Here is a 17,968-nt window from a genome sequence, read left to right on the forward strand (position 1 = left end):
CTTTTGCGGAACGGGGACCCCGGCGGGAAACGAAAGATAGAACGAGTCCAGCGAATGCTCTGACTGAACAGAGGGGTTCCTCCGCGCACCCACCCCGTCCCGGGCGCCCCTTCCCCAGCCCCGGAGCGGGGCCTCACCTCCCCAGTCCCTCCGCCGCAGGCTCCTCCTCCACTGACATCAGAGCCGCAGGCGGGCGGAGGGAGCCAGAGGAGCCCGAACCGAGCCCCAGCGAGAGAGCGGGCTGGCGGGCCAGGAGCGCAGCAGCGGCGGACGGCGGCCGGAGCTCGGCCCCAGCCAAGTCGGGCCTCCCAGCCAGCCCCGCGGCGGGGCAGCCGCAGGTACCGCCCGGGAGCCGCCCCGCCCACGACCCTGGGCGCCGGAGGGCGGCGGGACCCCCCATCCGCTAGGTACCCTCTCCCAAAGATGGGAGGGGGTGCCTGGGCGTGCTGGACTCTACTTGAGCAGGGTAGGGCCTTTCTCCCCCAGCTCTGCCCCAGGCCCAGCAGGTGCCAGGTGGCCAGTGGGAAACTGAGCGGGTAAAAGAGGAAGGTGAGGAGGGATGTGTGTGTATGTGTCTGCCTTCAGCTGGGCCTGAGTGTGGAAGGACTGGGCATTTGGAGGTATAGCTGTGTGGCGGCCGTATTGAGGTGTGCGAATGTCTTAGCACAGGCAAGTGGATCAAATGTGAAGTTGCAGGTATGTTGGTGTGTAAGGGTATCCGTCTGGGTGGCGATGTCTGGGAATCCGTGTTTTTGTTGCAGACTGTATCCAAGTGTGTGTGCTGGGGTCTGGCTCAAAGGGTAGTAAGTCAGAGTTGGGGGGTATATAGTTGTGTCCTGAGGATGTTTGGAGTTAGATATAAGGATTTGGAGTTTAAGAGCTTCTAGGGTGTATAGGAGGGCTTCTGTGGTGGCTTAGTGGTAAAGAATTCACCTGCCAAGCAGGAGACACAGGATTGATCCCTGGGTGGGAAAGATCCCCTGGAGAAGGAAATGGCAACCCACTCAAGTATTCTTGGATGGGAAATCCCATGGAGAGAGGAGCCGGGTGGGCTACAGTCCATGGGGTCACAAGAGTCAGACATGATTTGAGCCACTGAACAGGGTGTGCAGGAGCTGCAGGGTGACAGGTGTGAGGAATCCAGGATGTCTGGTACACAGGTGAGGTAGGTGTGTGTGTGTGTATCTGTTCTGTCTAGGTGTCATCTTGTCCTGGTGTGTGTGGATTTGTTTTGGGGTGTGGGAGAGATGTCTGGGTGTGAGGGTGTCTGGGGGGTGAGTTGATGTGGGCTGATGTCTGGGTGTACATGTGAGATCAGAGACTCATCTGGAGATGGAGTGTGCAGATCTGGGGGCAGGCGTCTGGTTTCAGGGTTGTGTGTGGGTCTTGGTGCAGGGATATGTATGGAACTGTGAGTTTGGTTTTTTTTTTTTGCCAGGCCCCAGATGGATTTTAAAATTCTGCCCTCTGGAGCTTACCATCAATTCTCTTTTCCTAGAAGTTTCTGCCCCTGGGATGGGTGGTCAGGCCTCCCAGGAACAAAGTCCCATCCAAAGAGTGGATTCTCACGCCATGGGCTCTAGTTAGGGCACCTTCCCCCCTTTTTCCAGCAGAAGAAACAGAGAAGGAAAGTGCCCTCCCTGAGGTCACACAGCACACTGGGCTGTGTTTTGACCTCCCTTTCCGTGGGCTTATGATGGCATTGAGAGGCTGTGTTTTCTGGATGGGTCCTAGTCTGGCTGCAGTGCCCTCCAAGGCCTTTGCTTTCAGCAAGCTTAGCTGGGGCCTCATTGGGCAGCTATCCATCTCCAACCAAATCGTATCCATCTCCAACTTCAGCTCCCCATTCCCCATCTGATAACTGGGGAGAGAGTGCTCACCTGCTACTGCTGGTTGCAACAGAGGGCTCAACAGAGTAAAAGTATAGGCTGGATCAGGGTGAGATGAAGCCAGTAGGGGACAGGTTGGCGGGGGGGACCCTTTCTCAAGCTGCTGGGACCCAAATGGGGAGTCAGGACTGAGAGGGGTAACAGGAGGCCTGGGCAGTTCCAGCTGTGCCTGCTGTTGCTGTGGTAACAGTGCAGAAGGAGCTATTTAAAAACGTGGCTGAGATATTGCTGGAAGCCCAGGCTGCCGGAAACCTGATTTCCGAGAGGCTTGGCAAGGGAAGAGGAGGAGGGAGAGGAGACACCCCAGCGATTCCCAGGGTCGGGCAGCAACATCGCTGGTTCTGGGGACAGGGTGATTCTCTGGGGCTGTGTGTTTCTACAGATTGTTCTGGGGTCTTCTTTGCTGTCCTCCTAGAGTTCAGTGTCCCCTCGTGTGTTTGGATTTAGAGAGGGAGAAATTGGGAGGTGAGCTGAATGAATGAATGAGTGACTTTATTGAATAAAGAATTTTGCTGCCACCTGAAGGATTTTCCTCTAGGCTTAAGGATATAATGAATGGATGTTGCTGAATGAACAAATGGCCTGTGAATGAATGTTGGATGATTTTGTCAAATGAATGAATCAAGGATGAATAAATGCATGCTCAGTGGGGCCCTCACTAAGTTCCCACAAGGAAGTCTGAGCCCTGCTGAGTTTTCTTCCATTCCCTTTCCCAGGAGCCCTGGCTGTGGCCAGGGGGCAGTGGGCCATGCCGGGGGCAGTGGAACGCCCTAGCTGGAAGCAGGCAGAGGACATTAGAGACATTTACGACTTCCGAGATGTTCTGGGAACGTGAGTCTCCGTGGCAGGAGAGAAGGGGGAGCTGTCCCTGAGCTGGGGGGGAGGGTGGGGAGGGTCCTCACTCGTGGGCCTGGCTGGCTGGGAAGGCTGCCAGGGTGGTGCTTCCTCTGGCCAGTTGATCACTGCTTCCTGTTTCCTACATCCCAGGCCCTGTGGTGGCCTTGTATGGCCCGAGTGGCCAGGAGTTTTCACTTCTGGCTGACAGGGGGTGGAACAGAGGCTGCTCTTGCTCTGGGTTCCTGTGACAAGAAGAAAGTAGGCGAGAATGAAGGAGCCAGTTTTTTAAACTGACTGCCAAGAACTGGGGGTTCTGGCCTAGGTTTTGGAACTGAAGCTGGGCATGGCTCTGTTCTCCATGGTGAGAATCCAGAAATAACTCAAACCTGATCTCTGCCCCTCAAGTTGATTCCAAACATGTGAGGGAGACAGACCCACGGAAAATGACAACCGGGCGTGTGTGGTGCTCTAGCTAATTTCGCGAATGAGGACTTTGTTGAGCCCAGAGAGCAGCGGCTTCTGTATGGGGAATAACTTTCTGGAGAAGGGGGCATTAGAGCTGGGGATTGAAGGATGGGCAGGAGAGTACTTGTCAGATGGGGAGAAGGCATTCTAGGCAGGAGGAATAGCATAAACAAAGGCTCAGAGATATGTTATGTGTGGAAAGAGACAGAGTCAGGTAGAGCTTATAATCAGAGGCTGGGGAGAAGAGTGGAAGACACTGAGGAAAGAGAGGAACAGGTCAGGTAAGGCCTCGAAGCCAAGCTATAGAGGCTGGAAGTAATCTCATGAGCCACAGGATAACATTTAAGACTTTTTGGCAGATGTGCAATTCAGGATGGTCATTCTGGCCACGGTATAGAGGGTACATTGAAGAGGGACAAGACTGGAAGCCAGCAATGGGCTATCATAGTCACTAGTTAGTCTGATGATTGAGATTTCACCATGAGATGCTGTTCATTGACTATGACTTATGATCCCAGGAAAAGCAAATAGTTCTAGAGAGCACTAGTCAACACTCATTCCTTAACCAGTGAACTTTAGTGAAAATGAGTATGCTCCTTTCTAAGACTGTTCGAAAGCACTGCTTCTCCAGTGAGCATACATATCACTGGTTGTTCAGTTTCTAAGTCATGTCCGATTCTTTGTGACCCTATGGACTGTATGTAGCCTGCCAGGCTCCTCTGTCCTCCACTATCTCCTGGAGTTTGCTCAAATTCACCTCCATTGAGTTGGTGATGTTGTCGAACCATCTCATCCTCCACTGCCCCCTTCTCCTTTTGCCTTCAATCCTTTCCCAGCATCAGGGTCTTTTCCAGAGAGTTGGCTCTGCGCATTAGGTGGCCTAAGTATTGGATCTGGTTAAAATGCAGCTTCTGATTTTAGTAGGTCTAAGGTGGGGCCCAAGATTCCACAGTTCTGAAGAGCTACCAAGTGATGCTGATGTTCTTCATGGTTCTAAAGGGTGTTAAATAAGCCATGACTCAAATTGGCTTTTGCAGAAAAAGGAATGAATCAGTCATGCACATAATCAAAAAGCCTAGGGGGTAAACTTCAGGTGTGGGATACAGGGGCTCACATGATGTTATTAGGAAACTGTCTTTGTTTCTCAGCTCTGATTTCCTTTGTGTTGGCTTCATTCTCAAGCAGGCTCTCCCCAAGTGGTGGCAAAGATGACCACCATTAGCTCCAGGCTTACATCCTACCAACTTAGCAGGAAAGAACACCTCATTCTCAAAGTGCCAGTAACCTGGCTTACATCACAGGACCCAGTTACCGTGGCCAGGGGATAGACGACTCTTATTGGCTAGGCTGGGGCACCTCTGGCACCAAAGAGGTGAATGGGTGATAGAGGGAGGCTCATTCCACTTCCTTGTCCTGGGGATGGTCATGTAACCCATAGTGGGATGGAGGAGAGGCTGGAGGGAAGCTGAGGTTCTGGTTCTCCATCTCATGAATCCCCTCTCCCTGCAGAGGAGCCTTCTCTGAGGTCATCCTGGCAGAAGATAAGAGGACTCAGAAGATGGTGGCCATCAAATGTATCGCCAAGAAGGCTCTGGAGGGCAAGGAGGGCAGCATGGAGAATGAGATTGCTGTCCTACACAAGTGCGTGGAGCAGATTCTGTCCCTGCTCTGGGTCAACCCTGCCTTGACCTGTCCCATGCCCCTGCTCTCTCTGCTTTGGGCAAATCACCTAACCTCTCTGAGCCTCAAACTGCTCATTTGTAAATGGGGGTAATTATCTCCACTTGGTAGGATGTGGGGAGCATCAGACATCCTTTACTTCAAGTGCCTGGCACGAGAGCAAACATGACTGATGTGATTAAGATGCCACTGCTTCTTTACAATGGTTTAATGTCCAGTCATATCTAAAGGTCAATCCTTGAACATGTCTTGAACCCATGTACCTCTGCTGATGCTATCTCTAGACCTACCTCAAGTTGCCCTACATATTACACCACCTCACAAGTTTAAAAACACCCATCTGCTGATACCCTGACAACAACGAGATGGTCTCTGAACTGCTAATGCTGATGGGAAACCTGCTGTTCTCATATGGAAAGCTCATATAGAATCTCCACTTCCAGCCTCCCACCTGAGCTTTCCCATCACCCTGAGCAGGGATGAAATAATCATTTCTACCACTGGGTCGGGAATACTGAGGCCCAGAGAGGACAAAGGAGTTGCCTAAGGTCACACAGCAAGTCTGTGGCAGAGCCAAGCCTTCCATCAAACTCACTCGCCATCATTGGTTCATTTCTGGAGTGTTTAATGTGTGCCAGGCACTGTGCCAAGATTCTTCCCTGCATTTCTTCATGTGATCCTCACCTCAATACTTGGAGGGAAGTACTATCACTGGCTTCATGTTACAGATTTAAAAAAACAGGCCCGGAGAGGTTATACTCAATTCAATGAATATTAGTGAGCACTCAGTCTGCACCAGGTGTGGAGGCACAGTGGTCAGCAAGATAAAGCTGCTGGTCTTGTAGAGATGATATGCTGGTGGGAGAGGCTGGCAAATTTATAAACCCAGACAAGTGTTAAAATCCTATAGCAGTCAGCACTGTGAGGTGAGAAGACATGCCCTCAACAGCACGTGGCAGAGGCAGATGAGGACTCAGGTCTGTGCAATGCCAGAGCCCAGTGTTAACCTCCGTGACACTATAACACATCATGGTAAAGCAGCTGTTCCCTTTGGGACCCAGATCTTTGGCTCATCCTACCCAGGTTTGCAGGCAGTGGCTCCTTAAGATGAGGGTAGGGAGGTGGCTGAACTGTCCTCGACTCTGAACCACCTCATTTCTCCTTTCAGGATCAAGCACCCCAACATCGTAGCCCTGGATGACATCTACGAGAGTGGGGGACACCTCTATCTCATCATGCAGCTGTGAGTGGCCCTGTGTCAACCCCTTTCTCACACCCGTCCCTGCTTCCCCCTCCCTGGTCTCTCTGCATCCACTGCTGTCTTGGCCAGACTGCCCTGTCCCTGGCTGCAGGGTGTCAGGCGGTGAGCTGTTTGACCGAATTGTGGAAAAAGGCTTCTACACAGAACGGGATGCCAGCCGCCTCATCTTCCAGGTCCTGGATGCCGTCAAGTACCTGCATGACCTGGGCATCGTACACCGAGACCTCAAGGTGGGTGTGTGGGAAGCTAGGGCATCCAAGGGTGGGGCCTCCGCAAACTCCCCACTGTGACCTTGGGTACCTCTCACCCCCTTGCTGAGCCTTGCCTTTCTGTCTGACCTTGTAAGCCCTAAACTGCTTCCTCCCCATTCCAGTTCTGAAACTCGAACACAAAGGTGATTATCCCAGTAACATCTTAGGTTTTTTCTGATAATAAAACTCCCACTTGCTCTTTGTAGAAAACTTGGATGACAGCAAAACACAAAGAAGACAGCCAGAAATCCCCAAAGCCCTCCACCTCAGAGATGATGATGAGGCGCATGTTTGGTGGTCCATCACACTCTGCTGTAGGAGGAGAGCACCAGGGTGAAACAGAGCTGACTCTGAATTCTGGCCTAGCCACTCCCTGACTATAGATCCCCAACTGCAAGTCACTTTGCCTCTCAAGGCATCCGTTTACTCATCTGTCAAGAGCGATTATTCACAGTGGCCTGGCAGGGATGTGGTAAGGATGAACTGAAATGAAGCACAGCACAGGATCTGGCACACAGTAGGTGCTCAAAAATTCTTCAGGGCTTCACAATACACACCTGAGGTTTATAGGAAATTCCGCCCCCATACCCTGAGGTCCTTGTCCTTTTGGGAACTTCTGACTTCCTTGAGAACTGCTTGAGTTTCTTGTGCCTCCAACCAAGATGGCAGCTGTAAAACTACAGTAGCTTTGGGGAAGTGGGGCTCATTGGGGTGTTTGCAGAGGCAGAAGCTTCTGCTAGCCTCTGGCTATTTCCAATTCTCCTTTCCCTCCCTCCCGCCCTCCAAGCCAGAGAATCTGCTGTACTACAGCCTGGATGAAGACTCTAAGATCATGATCTCTGACTTTGGCCTCTCCAAGATGGAAGACCCCAGCAGTGTGCTCTCCACGGCCTGTGGGACCCCAGGATACGTGGGTGCGGAGGGCCCTGGTCTGGAGCTGTGGGCAGGGAAGAAGTGGGAGCTGCAGGGCAGAGATTTGTCAACACCATGTCCCATTCCCTCCACAGCCCCTGAAGTGCTGGCCCAGAAGCCCTACAGCAAGGCTGTGGATTGCTGGTCCATTGGGGTCATCGCCTATATCCTGTGAGTGGGGGCCTGGCTGTTACAGATGTGACTCCAGACTTCTCCTCTCCCCTACTTTGCTCTCTTCTTCCTCTGTGCTATTTCTTCCTTCCTGCCATCCATATTTATCTCTACCAGTTAATGACTGTATTATTTCACTCAATAGAGACTATGTTTCTGGCCACTGTGGCCAAGCACTGGGGATTTAGCAGAGGATAAAAACGACAAAGTGCTTGCCCTCAGGGAGCAGACATGCTAGTAGTAGGGGACACAGAAAATAAACAAGTAAATAAACCTGTACAATAATGGCAGGTAGTGAGACATGTATGAAGAAAAATCAAGCAGGGTAGGGAGATGGGATGGATGCTGTTTTAGATAAGCAGGTCAGGAGCCTCTCTGAGGAGGTGGCACATGAGTGGCATCCAGCATGAAGTGAGGGAGCCAGACACTCAAAAGTGTTCGGGGAGAGTGACTTAGAGCACAGAGCAAGCGCAAAGGCCCTGAGGAAGGACAGATGGTGGCACAATACGGAATTGAACGCTGGTGGAGTCGGACAGGAGTGAGCAAGGCAGAGAGCTAGATTTCCCCACTTTGTAGAAGGGGAACTCCTTCCTGGGGGTCCTGTCTGAACCTCAGCATCGCACCAAAGCTGCATCTGGGAGCCAGTGTGTACACTGATGGTAGAAATGAGAATGAGTTTCTCCCTGCCCAGGCTCTGTGGTTATCCTCCCTTCTATGACGAGAATGATGCCAAACTCTTTGAACAGATTTTGAAAGCCGAGTACGAGTTTGACTCTCCTTACTGGGACGACATCTCTGACTCTGGTATTTGGGGCTTTCCTTTCTTCCCCTGATCCTACCTCCAGTCCCTGCTTCATCTGCTTGGGTTGGGGGTGGGGGAAGGTCTCCTCACTTCACCAGGTTCCCCAGCCCCAGATTAAGCACTGTCTTTAGACCAGACACCTCACCCTGGGTGCTTTTCTCTGCCTGGCCCTGGTCAGACATAGTATATTTCAGACTACCTCCCCACACTGACTTCCTAGTACCTAAAACAACACCATTAATGTTTTCATCTGTCCTTTTGTGCCTCCAGTTAGGCGGCAAAGCTTGTGAAGGCATTATTGATCATTTACATGTCAGTGTGAATCTTCTCTAAGAACAAGTTATTATTAAGGGAGAAAGCTGGAGAGCTAGGTTGGGTCGGGGGGCTTAGAGAAAGAGTACAGGTGGGGTGGGGCAGTGCATGGACAGATCTGGCTTTGATGCCAGGCGAGACCTGAGGGGGTGGGTTCTATCTTGGGGGTGTTCTCAGGCACCACCATGCTGTCTTTGCTCTTGTCTGGGGGGCTCAGCCAAAGACTTCATCCGGCACTTGATGGAGAAGGATCCAGAGAAGAGGTTCACCTGTGAGCAGGCCTTGCAGCACCCCTGGTGAGAGCTCCCACAAGCCTCGGGCTACGATGGGGTCTGGGGCCCCTAGGCCTGCCTCTCCCTTCACCGACAGCCCTCGATACACACCTATCCTAGGATTGCAGGAGATACTGCCCTAGATAAGAATATTCACCAGTCGGTGAGCGAGCAGATCAAGAAGAACTTCGCCAAAAGCAAGTGGAAGGTGAGCCCACGACCCCCATCTAGCCTCCAGCTCACACCAAGTGGGGCACACAGTAAATGCTCAGGGATGTGTACTGAAGGGTCTCATTCATTCATGCAATGCTGTGACACCCACTGTATTCCGGTGATGGTCTCTGATCTTCAAGACTAGAGGTATAACAGTGTATGCTTTTCAAGGAGACATAATCCAAGTTATGGGGTCCTGGAAGGGGCCTAAAGTGGTCATGGCCTGACAGACTGGTCAGGCCTGAGAGCCAAGTAGGAATTAGCCTAGCACAGCAGGATAAGGTCTGAGGCAGAGGGAACTAGGGTGCAAAGGGCCAGGAGAAGAGAGTACAGCCGTTTGGGCAGTGCCTGGCAGGACTGAAGGGGCTGCAGGAAGGAAACCAGGCTGAAGACAGGTCGGGGCCAGGCTGCCTGGCGGCTTGGGTCCCACAGTAGAGGGCTGACTTGATGCTGAGGAGCTCCGGAAGGATTTTCAGCTGAAACTTGACCTTTACAAGGGGCTCTCAAGATGCTGAAAGGCAGAGTGAAGGCTGGGAGGCCCTCTAGGGGACTGTGGCAGAGATGTGGTCAGGAGACAGTGAGGGCTTGAATCAGAATAGTGACAGTGGGAACAGAGGACACTGGACCAGGAGTTGTTTGGGAGGCAGAACTGACAAGAAGTGATGTTAGAATGGATACTAGAAGAGAGAGGAGGAGATGTCCAGGGCTCACCCAAGATTTTGGTTGGGGACAAGCTGGGTGATGGTACCATCACTTAGATGGAGATCCTGGGGCCAGAAACTTGTTTTTGGGGAGGTTTTGATTTAGGACATGGTAAATTCGAGGGACATTTCAGTGGACAGGTTGAGTAGAGAATGATACACACACAGTTGCACAAGGCATTTAACCTCTCTGTGCCTGTTTTCCTCCTTTAACAAGGCTGAAATAGTGCCCACCTCAAAGACTTTCAGGAAGATTAAATGATCTATTACGATAAGTACACACAATGCTATACAAAGTGTTTACTATTATGTGAATGTGAATTATATGAGAAATTATACATGTCTACATATATTATATACATGTGTGTGTATGTGTGTTTAACTGTATAATATGACTGAACATAATTTAATGAAGTCTTGTAGAGGTTTCAGGGAGTTTTGGGGATCAACCAATATCACTTGAATGAAAATAACAGAACTGCTATTAAGAATTCTACTGCCAGACCCTGCCCCATGATCTCCTACTCTCTCAAAAGTCCCTTCTGCCTTTCTCCACAGCAAGCCTTCAATGCTACAGCCGTGGTGCGGCACATGAGGAAGCTACAGCTGGGCACCAGCCAGGAGGGGCAGGGACAGACAGCGAGTCGTGGGGAGCTCCTGGCACCAGCAGCAGGGGGTGAGAACAGGGCTCTGTGCCAGGGCATGGGAGGTCCGTGGAGAGCGGCCCAGGCTGGAGTGGAGAGTCTGCTCCTGTGATCAGCTCTGCTCTGTCTTCCTATGTAGGGCCGGTGGCTGGCTGCTGCTGTCGCGACTGCTGTGTGGAGCCCAGCCCGAAACTGTCCCCCTCTCTGCACCCCCAGCTCTAGGGGCCTGGATCCAGGGTCAGGATCTGCTATGCAGGAAGGGTTGGGGATGGCCTACTCCCCCTCCCTCCCTGAACTGGGGAGGTACCCTGCCCCACTCCCTCCACACCCCTTTCTGTATCACCCCTCCACTGCATTTTCCATACAAATATTTCTATTTTATTGTTCCTTCTTATAATAAAGGGAAGAGATTAAACCCACAGGCAGCTCTGTCTCCTCAGACAACCTATACCCAACATGGTTGTGCAAACTGCTTGATTTGAGGGTGCCTGGTCCTTGAGGTAGCTGCAGGAAGTCCCCTTTCCAACATGAGACTGGATGGGGGAGAGTAGGAGGGAGCGGTAGGGAGGGGTGTTTGGGGAATCCCTTTTTCCATGCCCCCACCTAGCCTTCCGGCCCTGTGCACCTCTTTCTGCGCTTTGCTGGTGGCTCCTGAGCTTGCTGGAGTTGGCGCAAGTCAGCACTGAACAGCACCTGGGGCAAGAGGGGTGGGAGTCTGAGTGGGGAGAGGGCACACTGCAGTCAGGACTGGTGGGGCAGTGTGGGGAGCTCATGGGTGGCAGGGCTCATGGGTGGAAGGGCTCATGGGTGGCAGGGCTGGGGTGGATAGAGAGTCCTTTAGGCTCAAATGGGACAGCAATGGAGGTAGAAGAAAATAGGTCAGGGCCAGGGAGAAGTCCTATGGGGTCTGGGCTGGAGATGGAGGGGAAGCCTAGGTACACTCACTGCTTGGGCCCAGCCAGCATAAGGTCCCCACAGGTTCCGGAAAAAGTTACCTAAACCAAAAAAAAAAAAAAAATTACCTAAACCAGAAGTGGTGAGGTGACGTTAAATGGCCCCTTGTGCTCCCTGTCCACAAGGGTGGGGTTTTAGGGAGAGGTGTATTTCTACCACCTCAGCCCACACATCCCAGCCCTGACATCCCACTCTCTCTCCTTACCCAGTTCCTTGTTGGCCTGGGGGCTCGGGCCCTTGGCCTGGCTGGTGGTGGGGTGCCAGCTGTAGTCACGTTGGGCAATCTGCCACACATGGACGTCCACGGGCACAGCCTGGGGTTTGTCTAGCGCCATCAGGCAGATGCAGTCAGCCACCTTTGACAGACAGAGAGTAAGCCACAGTAAGCCACAGAGGAATGGCAGGGTCTAGTCAGCAACCTGCTTCTAGTTCCAAAGCCAGATGCTTCCTTCTCCACTCTGAGGACACTCTTACTGTATTTTCTATTAATAATTTAAAAAACAGCTGTGACGAGAGTGCTACTGGGTAAACATCTTATGTGTGCCAGTTTCATCATAACCTGAAAAGAAGGTTTATTGTAGACAAGAAAACAGGTCCTGAAGGTGAAGTGATTTGGCTGAAGTTACACAGATAGGGAGACTCAGAATCAAGATTTAATGTTAGGCTAGAGTTCAGAGCCCATTAAAAAGGGTAATTTAAATAAAAACTCATTTTTAAAGTACAGAGAAATATAAAAAAGAAAACAATAAATACCAAATTCCCAGTCATCTTTCTGATACCTAACCATTCTTGATATTGAACAAGAGGTCTATTATCCTTTAATAAAAAAAATTTTTTAATTCTGTAAAGCAATTATCCTTTAATAAGAAAATTTTTTAAAAAGTTCTGTAAGTATATATAATTTTAAGGGAAGAACAAAATGAAAAGTGGAAGGCTTCCCTGGTGATCCAGTGGTTAAGACTCTGAGCTCCCAATCCAGGGGGAATGGGTTCAATCCTGGTCAGGGAATTAAGATCTTGCATGTCACATTGACAGTGTTTTAAAAAAAAAAAAAGTTGGAAACATCTTATTTGTCTTCCCAAAGGTAACCACTATTGAGTTTCCTATGATTCCTTCCAGAAGTTTCTGCACACATACGGCAGTGTATGTATGTACCTGAACAAATGGTTTTTCTAAAAATGCATTCAAAGAGCAATGTCTTTTATACCCTTTCTGCATTCTACATATTCTCTAATAAAACATCTGCTGGTATCCTTTCTCCCTCCCACTCTGCCTCCAGAAGCCAAGCCCACACCCAGCTCTCTGACTGCCTTGTCTCCTCCTCTGCTATTCTCTGCATGAAAAGTGAGAGTAGCTTCTTCCTGCTTCCTTCCTTCCCTTCAACCCCGGGCCTCACCTTGGTGCCTACTCCAGGCAGGGTGCAGAGGGCCTTGTGAGCCTCCTCATAGGGGGCCTTGCGCAGCTGCTGCAGCCAGGGAAGTCCGCCCCGTTCTTCTAGGATGGCTCGGGCACTGGCACTCACAAAGCGGGCACGGTACCCCAGGCCCAGATTCCTGAGCTGAGCTTCCACCTCTGGCCCTGTGGGGGAGTGAGGAGGAGAACAGGGGTCAGACATTCTCAAATCCTTCCTGTCATCAGGCTAGTGCGTGAGCCCTGCATACGACACGTATGCTTTTCCTAAGTACCCTTCTCCTACCTTGCCGTTCTCTGGGAGACCCCAGGACACTTGCACATACAAAGGAAAGGGTTAAGCCTGGGTTCTGCCCCTCTACAAATGTTTTCTGAGCACTATGTGCTGTGCACTGGAGCAGAGATTGAGAAGGACTTGCTGTCATGGAGGAACTCCTCAGTTGAGTTCTTTAACCTTCCCAAAGGGTGTGAATTCATGAATTCACATTTATGATCTAAAATAATACACAGGGCTTCCCTGGTGGTCTAGTGGTTGAGAGTCTACCTGCCAATGCAGGGGACATGGGTTCAATCCCTGGTCCTGAAAGATCCCACATGCCGCAGAGCAACTAAACCTGTGTGCCACACTACTGAGCCTGTGCTCTAGAGCTGCAGCTACCGAAGCCCACAAGTCCTACAGGCTGTGCTCCACAAGAGAAGCCACAGCAATGAGAAGCCCAACCACCCCAATGAAGAGTAGGTCCTGCTTGCCACAACTAGAGAAAGCCCATGCACAGCAATGAAGACCCAGAGCAGACAAAGATAAATAATCTAAAAAATAAATAATAGTCATAATAACAGTAGCAGTTTCTATTATCATGCTTTTCTCAAGGACCTTGATGACAATACTACTGTTCTTCCCACTTTACAGATGAAGAAAATGAGTGCTTAGAGGAGGTTAAGTAACTCGCTCAAGAAAGGACATGACAGAGGTGGGACCTTGCACTGAGGTCTAGGACACCAAGCCGGTGCTCTTAACCCATTGCACTGCGCTACCTCATGACTGCCTTATTCATGCCTCAAACCCTTCTGGATAGAAATTGTCATTCCTATTCCACAAACAAGAGAAGCTTGGAGAAGTGAATGAATTCCCAGAGGTATTATGACTACTAAGCTGGGAGCTGAGACCCAAGACGGGTTTTCTAAGCACCCAAAACATTCTGTTGATTCTCCAGTGAGGGCTGTGTCTTTGCTATGCAGGCACGAAGCACTTCCTCCAGCTTGGTTCTCACATCTGCCAACTGAGGTACTTGCCTCTGTAAATACTTCCCTCACAGCGCTCCCATGAAGAACATGTGTGTTTTTGGATGCAGAATTGTTGGGTTCACAGCAGAGATAGCAATTTGAATTTGCTGCTTACTTCATATATGCCAAACACTATGCAAGGTGAGCTATGTGCATTCCTTTACTCAACCCTCTTGAAACTCTGACAGGGCCTATTGGAGCTATTGTTATCCCATTGGAGCTATTGTTATCCCATTCAATGGATTAAGAACCTGAGGCACAGAGAGGCTACATAATGAGCTCAAGATCATATAGACAGAAGTCAAGTGCCAGAGTTGAAATTCAGACCCAGGCAGGCTATCTTCAGAACATGCATCTTAAGCCCAAACTACTGTACACTGTACACAAATGTCTTCTGATGAGCCATTGAACTCTGGGCAAAAAGCACAGACCACTGAAGTGCTGACATTTCAGGGACAAGGAAGATGACGTATAACTGGGGCTGACCAGACCAGGCAGGGTGGTTCTGGATGAGGGCAGTATTTAAAAAGGCAGGTAGCTTTGGGATGGAAGAAAGGCATCAGAGGAGAACTCAACAGGCCCTGAAAGCTGTCATAAGGCCTGGAGGCAGGGACCCAGCTACTCACCAGCCAGGGCCTGCAAGCTGGGGAAGCCATGGTAGGTGACATCATCAAGCTGGATGAGCCGAGGTCCAAAGGTCTGGCAGAGCCGTTCCACCATGCCAGTGATGCGCGCAATGTTGTTGTTGGAGGAACAGATGAAAGAGAAAAGGCATTCGATGGGGTCCAGTTGCAGGAGTCGCACACCTGGGGACCAGAAAGGTAGGGAAATGAGAAATCACCTGCTGTTGGTAGTGACCTCTTCTTACCCTCAGATCCTAGGCTCCAAGGGGATCCTAGGGGAATGAGGGACAGCGTTGTTAAAGACAGTAACCCTGGAGCTCTCATTCTTTGTAGCATCTTGTGAGGTCCATGTTATCATCCCATTCCACAAAGAACGCACGGTGTAACCACTACGAGGTTGGGGATTTGTTTTGTTCACTGTGGTATTCCCAGTCACATAGATGATGCTCTGCAACATTTACAGAATGAACGATGTCACCAGCCCCAGATCACACAGCCAGGATTTGGCTCAATATCCCTGTCACTTCACTACGGTGGTCAGCAGGACATTAACAGTAGTAATGTCATTAACAGTAATAATAACTACTGTGTGTCAGGCACTATTCTAGGCACTTTATTTGTATTAGCTTCTTTAATCCTCATAAAATTCTGAGATAGATATAATCCCCATTTTACATATGGTGAAACCGAGTAACTTAACCAAATCACAAGCAACCCAACCTCTGCCTCAGGCTCTGTACTCACCCTTGAATTTCTGAGCCACCTCTTGAAAGTGGGGGTCCACGGAACTCCAATGGTGATACAGTGGAGCAAGGCTGACATCCAGCTGGAAGTACTGTTGCACGGCCTTTAGCTCTTCCAGTGTGGGCCTGCCAACCCCGCCCTTGTCCCCTCGGTACACAGTGCAGTAAAGATGCTCCTCAGTCTGGGTCAGGGTCCATACCTGGTCGGCCAGCACGCCACTCCAGTGCGCAGGGCTTTGCTCCCTCCACCTGCGCTTCCAGGCATATGGCAGCCCTAGCACTCAGTGCCCCTTTCTACACCCTTTGGGGCCCTCCTATCCTATAACTGCTTCACATACAAAACTAACTCACGAACTGCAAAACACAAGTGCTTTCTTTTACATCAATTATACAATGTAATCCTCGCAACAGCACCGCGCAGGCTTTTCCACCTTATAAAGGAGTTAACAAGGTCACTACTCGTGCTTCGGTCTCTTTTGTACCCTTCCTTCCCCCCCAACGTTCCTTTGCACCCAGGGCCTGCGGTGCTGAGGAGCCAAGACTCAGGGTCACTCACCGGAAAGACTGTCCAGAAGCCAGAACCAGGTCCAGGCGCAGTTCAGATCGTGGACAGGGGATGGAGGCCCATAGGGCCGGGAAGGAGGCTAGAGTGCGATGCCCCATGCTACCCCGAAGAAGGGAGACCACTGACATTTCCATTCAGACCCCGCCCGGCGATGGTCCTGCCCACTCGGAAGGGGCTCTCCCTGTCAAAAGACCTGGCCCCAAAGACCACGCCCCTCAAGGCCTCACCCACCAAATCCTAGCCTCTTAATTTGGATCCGCAGTTTTATTTAATTTCTCCACTCCCCGCAGGCCCTGCTCTCTCAACGCTTCTGCCCTTTCACTCTGTCTTGACCCTCCCGCCCTTCACAGCCTTTGGGCACGCAACCTAGTCCCTCAAGCTACCGGGACTTTGTGAAGCGCGCGCTAACGCGCTCTTCCGCTTTCTCTGGGGGCCGACCTCTCTCTCACCGGAAGGAGGGCTCAGGCCAGGCTGATTGGACCCAGAGGTAACCAATCCGCGGAGAGTTAGGAGGCGCCAATGAGAATCGGGCGTGGCGGCGAGTGGGCGGGCCTTTCTAGGCGCCGCAGCGGTTGGCGCGCGCTGGGCTCGGTGCCCGCTGTTGGCCTTTCCTCTGTGGGATTTGTCTGCACTCCGCACGCCGGCGCGTCCCATCCCCGCGCTCAGCGGCCAAGACGCACAGGGCGCCCTCAAGCCACAGTCCTCACCGCCTGATTTCCTCAGAGCCCTGTGATGCCTCAGGGCCTGCCCGCCCGCAGAACCAAGTGCTGTCCCCCGGCATCCTTGGGGCCTTTCTCAACGAGCCTCTTCGGGCTGATCTTCGCCTTTATCAGTCTGGCTACCCTGAACCCCCCTCACCGAGAATCGTGCCCGGATCGCAACTCCGGGCCAGCCGAAACCGAAACGTCTCTACAGCGTCTGGATCCCGAGGAATCTGCCTACTCCCTCGCTCTCTGAGTTTCTGCCCTCCAAGGGCTTGTCCCAGAGTCTCGACACCGAGCAACCTTAGGCCTCACTGACTTCCTCATCAGAGGCCTGCCTCCTGGGATTCTGCGCGGACTGCCCCATCTGGCGTCACCCGCCAATTGAAAACCCTACCGAAAGGGGCCTCTGTAGGCTCCCTCCAGGACTGCGCCCAGCGACCCAGAGAGGCCTCAGGACCACCAACTCTGTGGCCCCAGGGCACCCCCGTTGCCAGGGCCGGCTGTCTAGTCCAGGGAAGATGCAGCCAAACCTCCCTCCTGGAGAAAGACACCAAAACCACAGAGACAAGAACTGTATTTGGACGGTTTCTCCCCTTCTAGCATAGTGACTCTCGGTTACTGTATCTGAATGATCAGCCAGCAGATTCCTTAAGGGACAGACTGGCAGCTGATTTATCTGTCTCTCCCACACAGTATCTAGCAGAGGGCTGGAAACCAGGTAGCATCTCAGCCCACTGCTCAGTAGTCGCAAGACCCTGGGGCTGCTTCCTGTGCTTGTCTCTTCTGTAGGACACCAGCCCTCAGACGCCTAGCACCTAAAAGGGCATTCCTCCAGTAAATGTTTCAATCAGAAGAGAAGGTGTCAAAGTGGGGAATGAATGAAGAGTCACTCTGTACTCCTGCTCAGTCCCTAGCTAAACAGGGGAAGGTCACAGCTATAGTGACTCTGAAGAAGTACTTGGACCATCCAACTGGCAGAGGACTTGAAGCATCTGCAGTTCAAGAAGGCATGGGCACTAAACCCTTCCCTTCCAGCAGTTTGGCATACTGGTTACAGAACTTGCTTTGCAGACAGGCTTTTATTCAGAGTCTAGCTCTGCAACTTCCTAGTTGTGGGAACTTAGGCAAGTTACTTAATTTTTCTAAACTTTGGTGTCTTTATGGAATTAACTATCCTATTAACTTTCCCCATAGTTATTGTAAGGGTTATACAAAAGTGTGGATCTAAAGGTGTTTCAGCACAGAGTCTACCACTCAGTGAAATACATGGGGAAT

The 17,968-nt window shown here is 51.3% G+C and overlaps 2 protein-coding genes across 6 annotated transcripts; one reads left to right on the forward strand and one right to left on the reverse strand.

Moving 5' to 3' along the window:
* The first annotated feature begins 193 nt into the window (after nt 1–193).
* On the forward strand, nt 194–10,829 carry CAMK1 (calcium/calmodulin dependent protein kinase I). 2 transcript variants are annotated; one of them, XM_061396286.1, is made up of 12 exons: nt 194–338; nt 2,606–2,720; nt 4,701–4,832; nt 6,040–6,114; nt 6,224–6,362; nt 7,171–7,297; nt 7,391–7,466; nt 8,158–8,270; nt 8,798–8,876; nt 8,973–9,060; nt 10,325–10,442; nt 10,550–10,829. In XM_061396286.1, exons 2-12 carry the CDS (start codon nt 2,638–2,640, stop codon nt 10,630–10,632), a joined length of 1,113 nt encoding a protein of 370 aa, XP_061252270.1. In that variant the 5' UTR covers nt 194–338; nt 2,606–2,637; the 3' UTR covers nt 10,633–10,829. The 2 variants fall into 2 exon arrangements, with proteins under 2 accessions (XP_061252270.1, XP_061252269.1); XM_061396285.1 differs by lacking the exon at nt 194–338 and adding an exon at nt 380–466.
* Nucleotides 10,766–17,892, reverse strand: OGG1 (8-oxoguanine DNA glycosylase). Of its 4 annotated transcripts, XM_061396294.1 has the most exons (8): nt 16,848–17,892; nt 15,981–16,088; nt 15,426–15,673; nt 14,685–14,864; nt 12,761–12,942; nt 11,570–11,720; nt 11,356–11,405; nt 10,906–11,103 (listed from the first exon to the last, which is right to left on the reverse strand). In XM_061396294.1, the coding sequence occupies exons 2-8, from the start codon at nt 16,085–16,087 to the stop codon at nt 11,014–11,016; spliced, it is 1,008 nt and encodes a 335-aa protein (XP_061252278.1). In that variant the 5' UTR covers nt 16,088; nt 16,848–17,892; the 3' UTR covers nt 10,906–11,013. The 4 variants fall into 4 exon arrangements, with proteins under 4 accessions (XP_061252277.1, XP_061252278.1, XP_061252280.1 ...); XM_061396293.1 differs by lacking the exon at nt 16,848–17,892 and having other exon boundaries at nt 10,766–11,103; nt 15,981–16,837; XM_061396296.1 differs by lacking the exon at nt 16,848–17,892 and having other exon boundaries at nt 10,906–11,145; nt 15,981–16,838.
* Nucleotides 17,893–17,968: the final 76 nt, after the last annotated feature.

Source organism: Bos javanicus, chromosome 22 (assembly GCF_032452875.1).
Source record: "Bos javanicus breed banteng chromosome 22, ARS-OSU_banteng_1.0, whole genome shotgun sequence".
NCBI classification, from domain to species: domain Eukaryota; kingdom Metazoa; phylum Chordata; class Mammalia; order Artiodactyla; family Bovidae; genus Bos; species Bos javanicus.

Excerpts from the sequence above, each read along its gene's own strand:
- CAMK1 (XM_061396285.1), top strand. The coding sequence starts at position 424 with ATGGGAGGGGGTGCCTGGGCGTGCTGGACTCTACTTGAGCAGG. Across the intron at positions 4,833-6,039 it reads GAGATTGCTGTCCTACACAA|GATCAAGCACCCCAACATCG; the intron begins GTGCGTGGAGCA and ends TTCTCCTTTCAG. Across the intron at positions 7,298-7,390 it reads TGGGACCCCAGGATACGTGG|CCCCTGAAGTGCTGGCCCAG; the intron begins GTGCGGAGGGCC and ends TTCCCTCCACAG.
- OGG1 (XM_061396296.1), bottom strand. The coding sequence starts at position 16,123 with ATGGAAATGTCAGTGGTCTCCCTTCTTCGGGGTAGCATGGGGCATCGC. Across the intron at positions 11,721-12,760 it reads TGCCTGGAGTAGGCACCAAG|GTGGCTGACTGCATCTGCCT; the intron begins GTGAGGCCCGGG and ends TGTCTGTCAAAG. Across the intron at positions 11,406-11,569 it reads CCAGGCCAACAAGGAACTGG|GTAACTTTTTCCGGAACCTG; the intron begins GTAAGGAGAGAG and ends TTTTTGGTTTAG.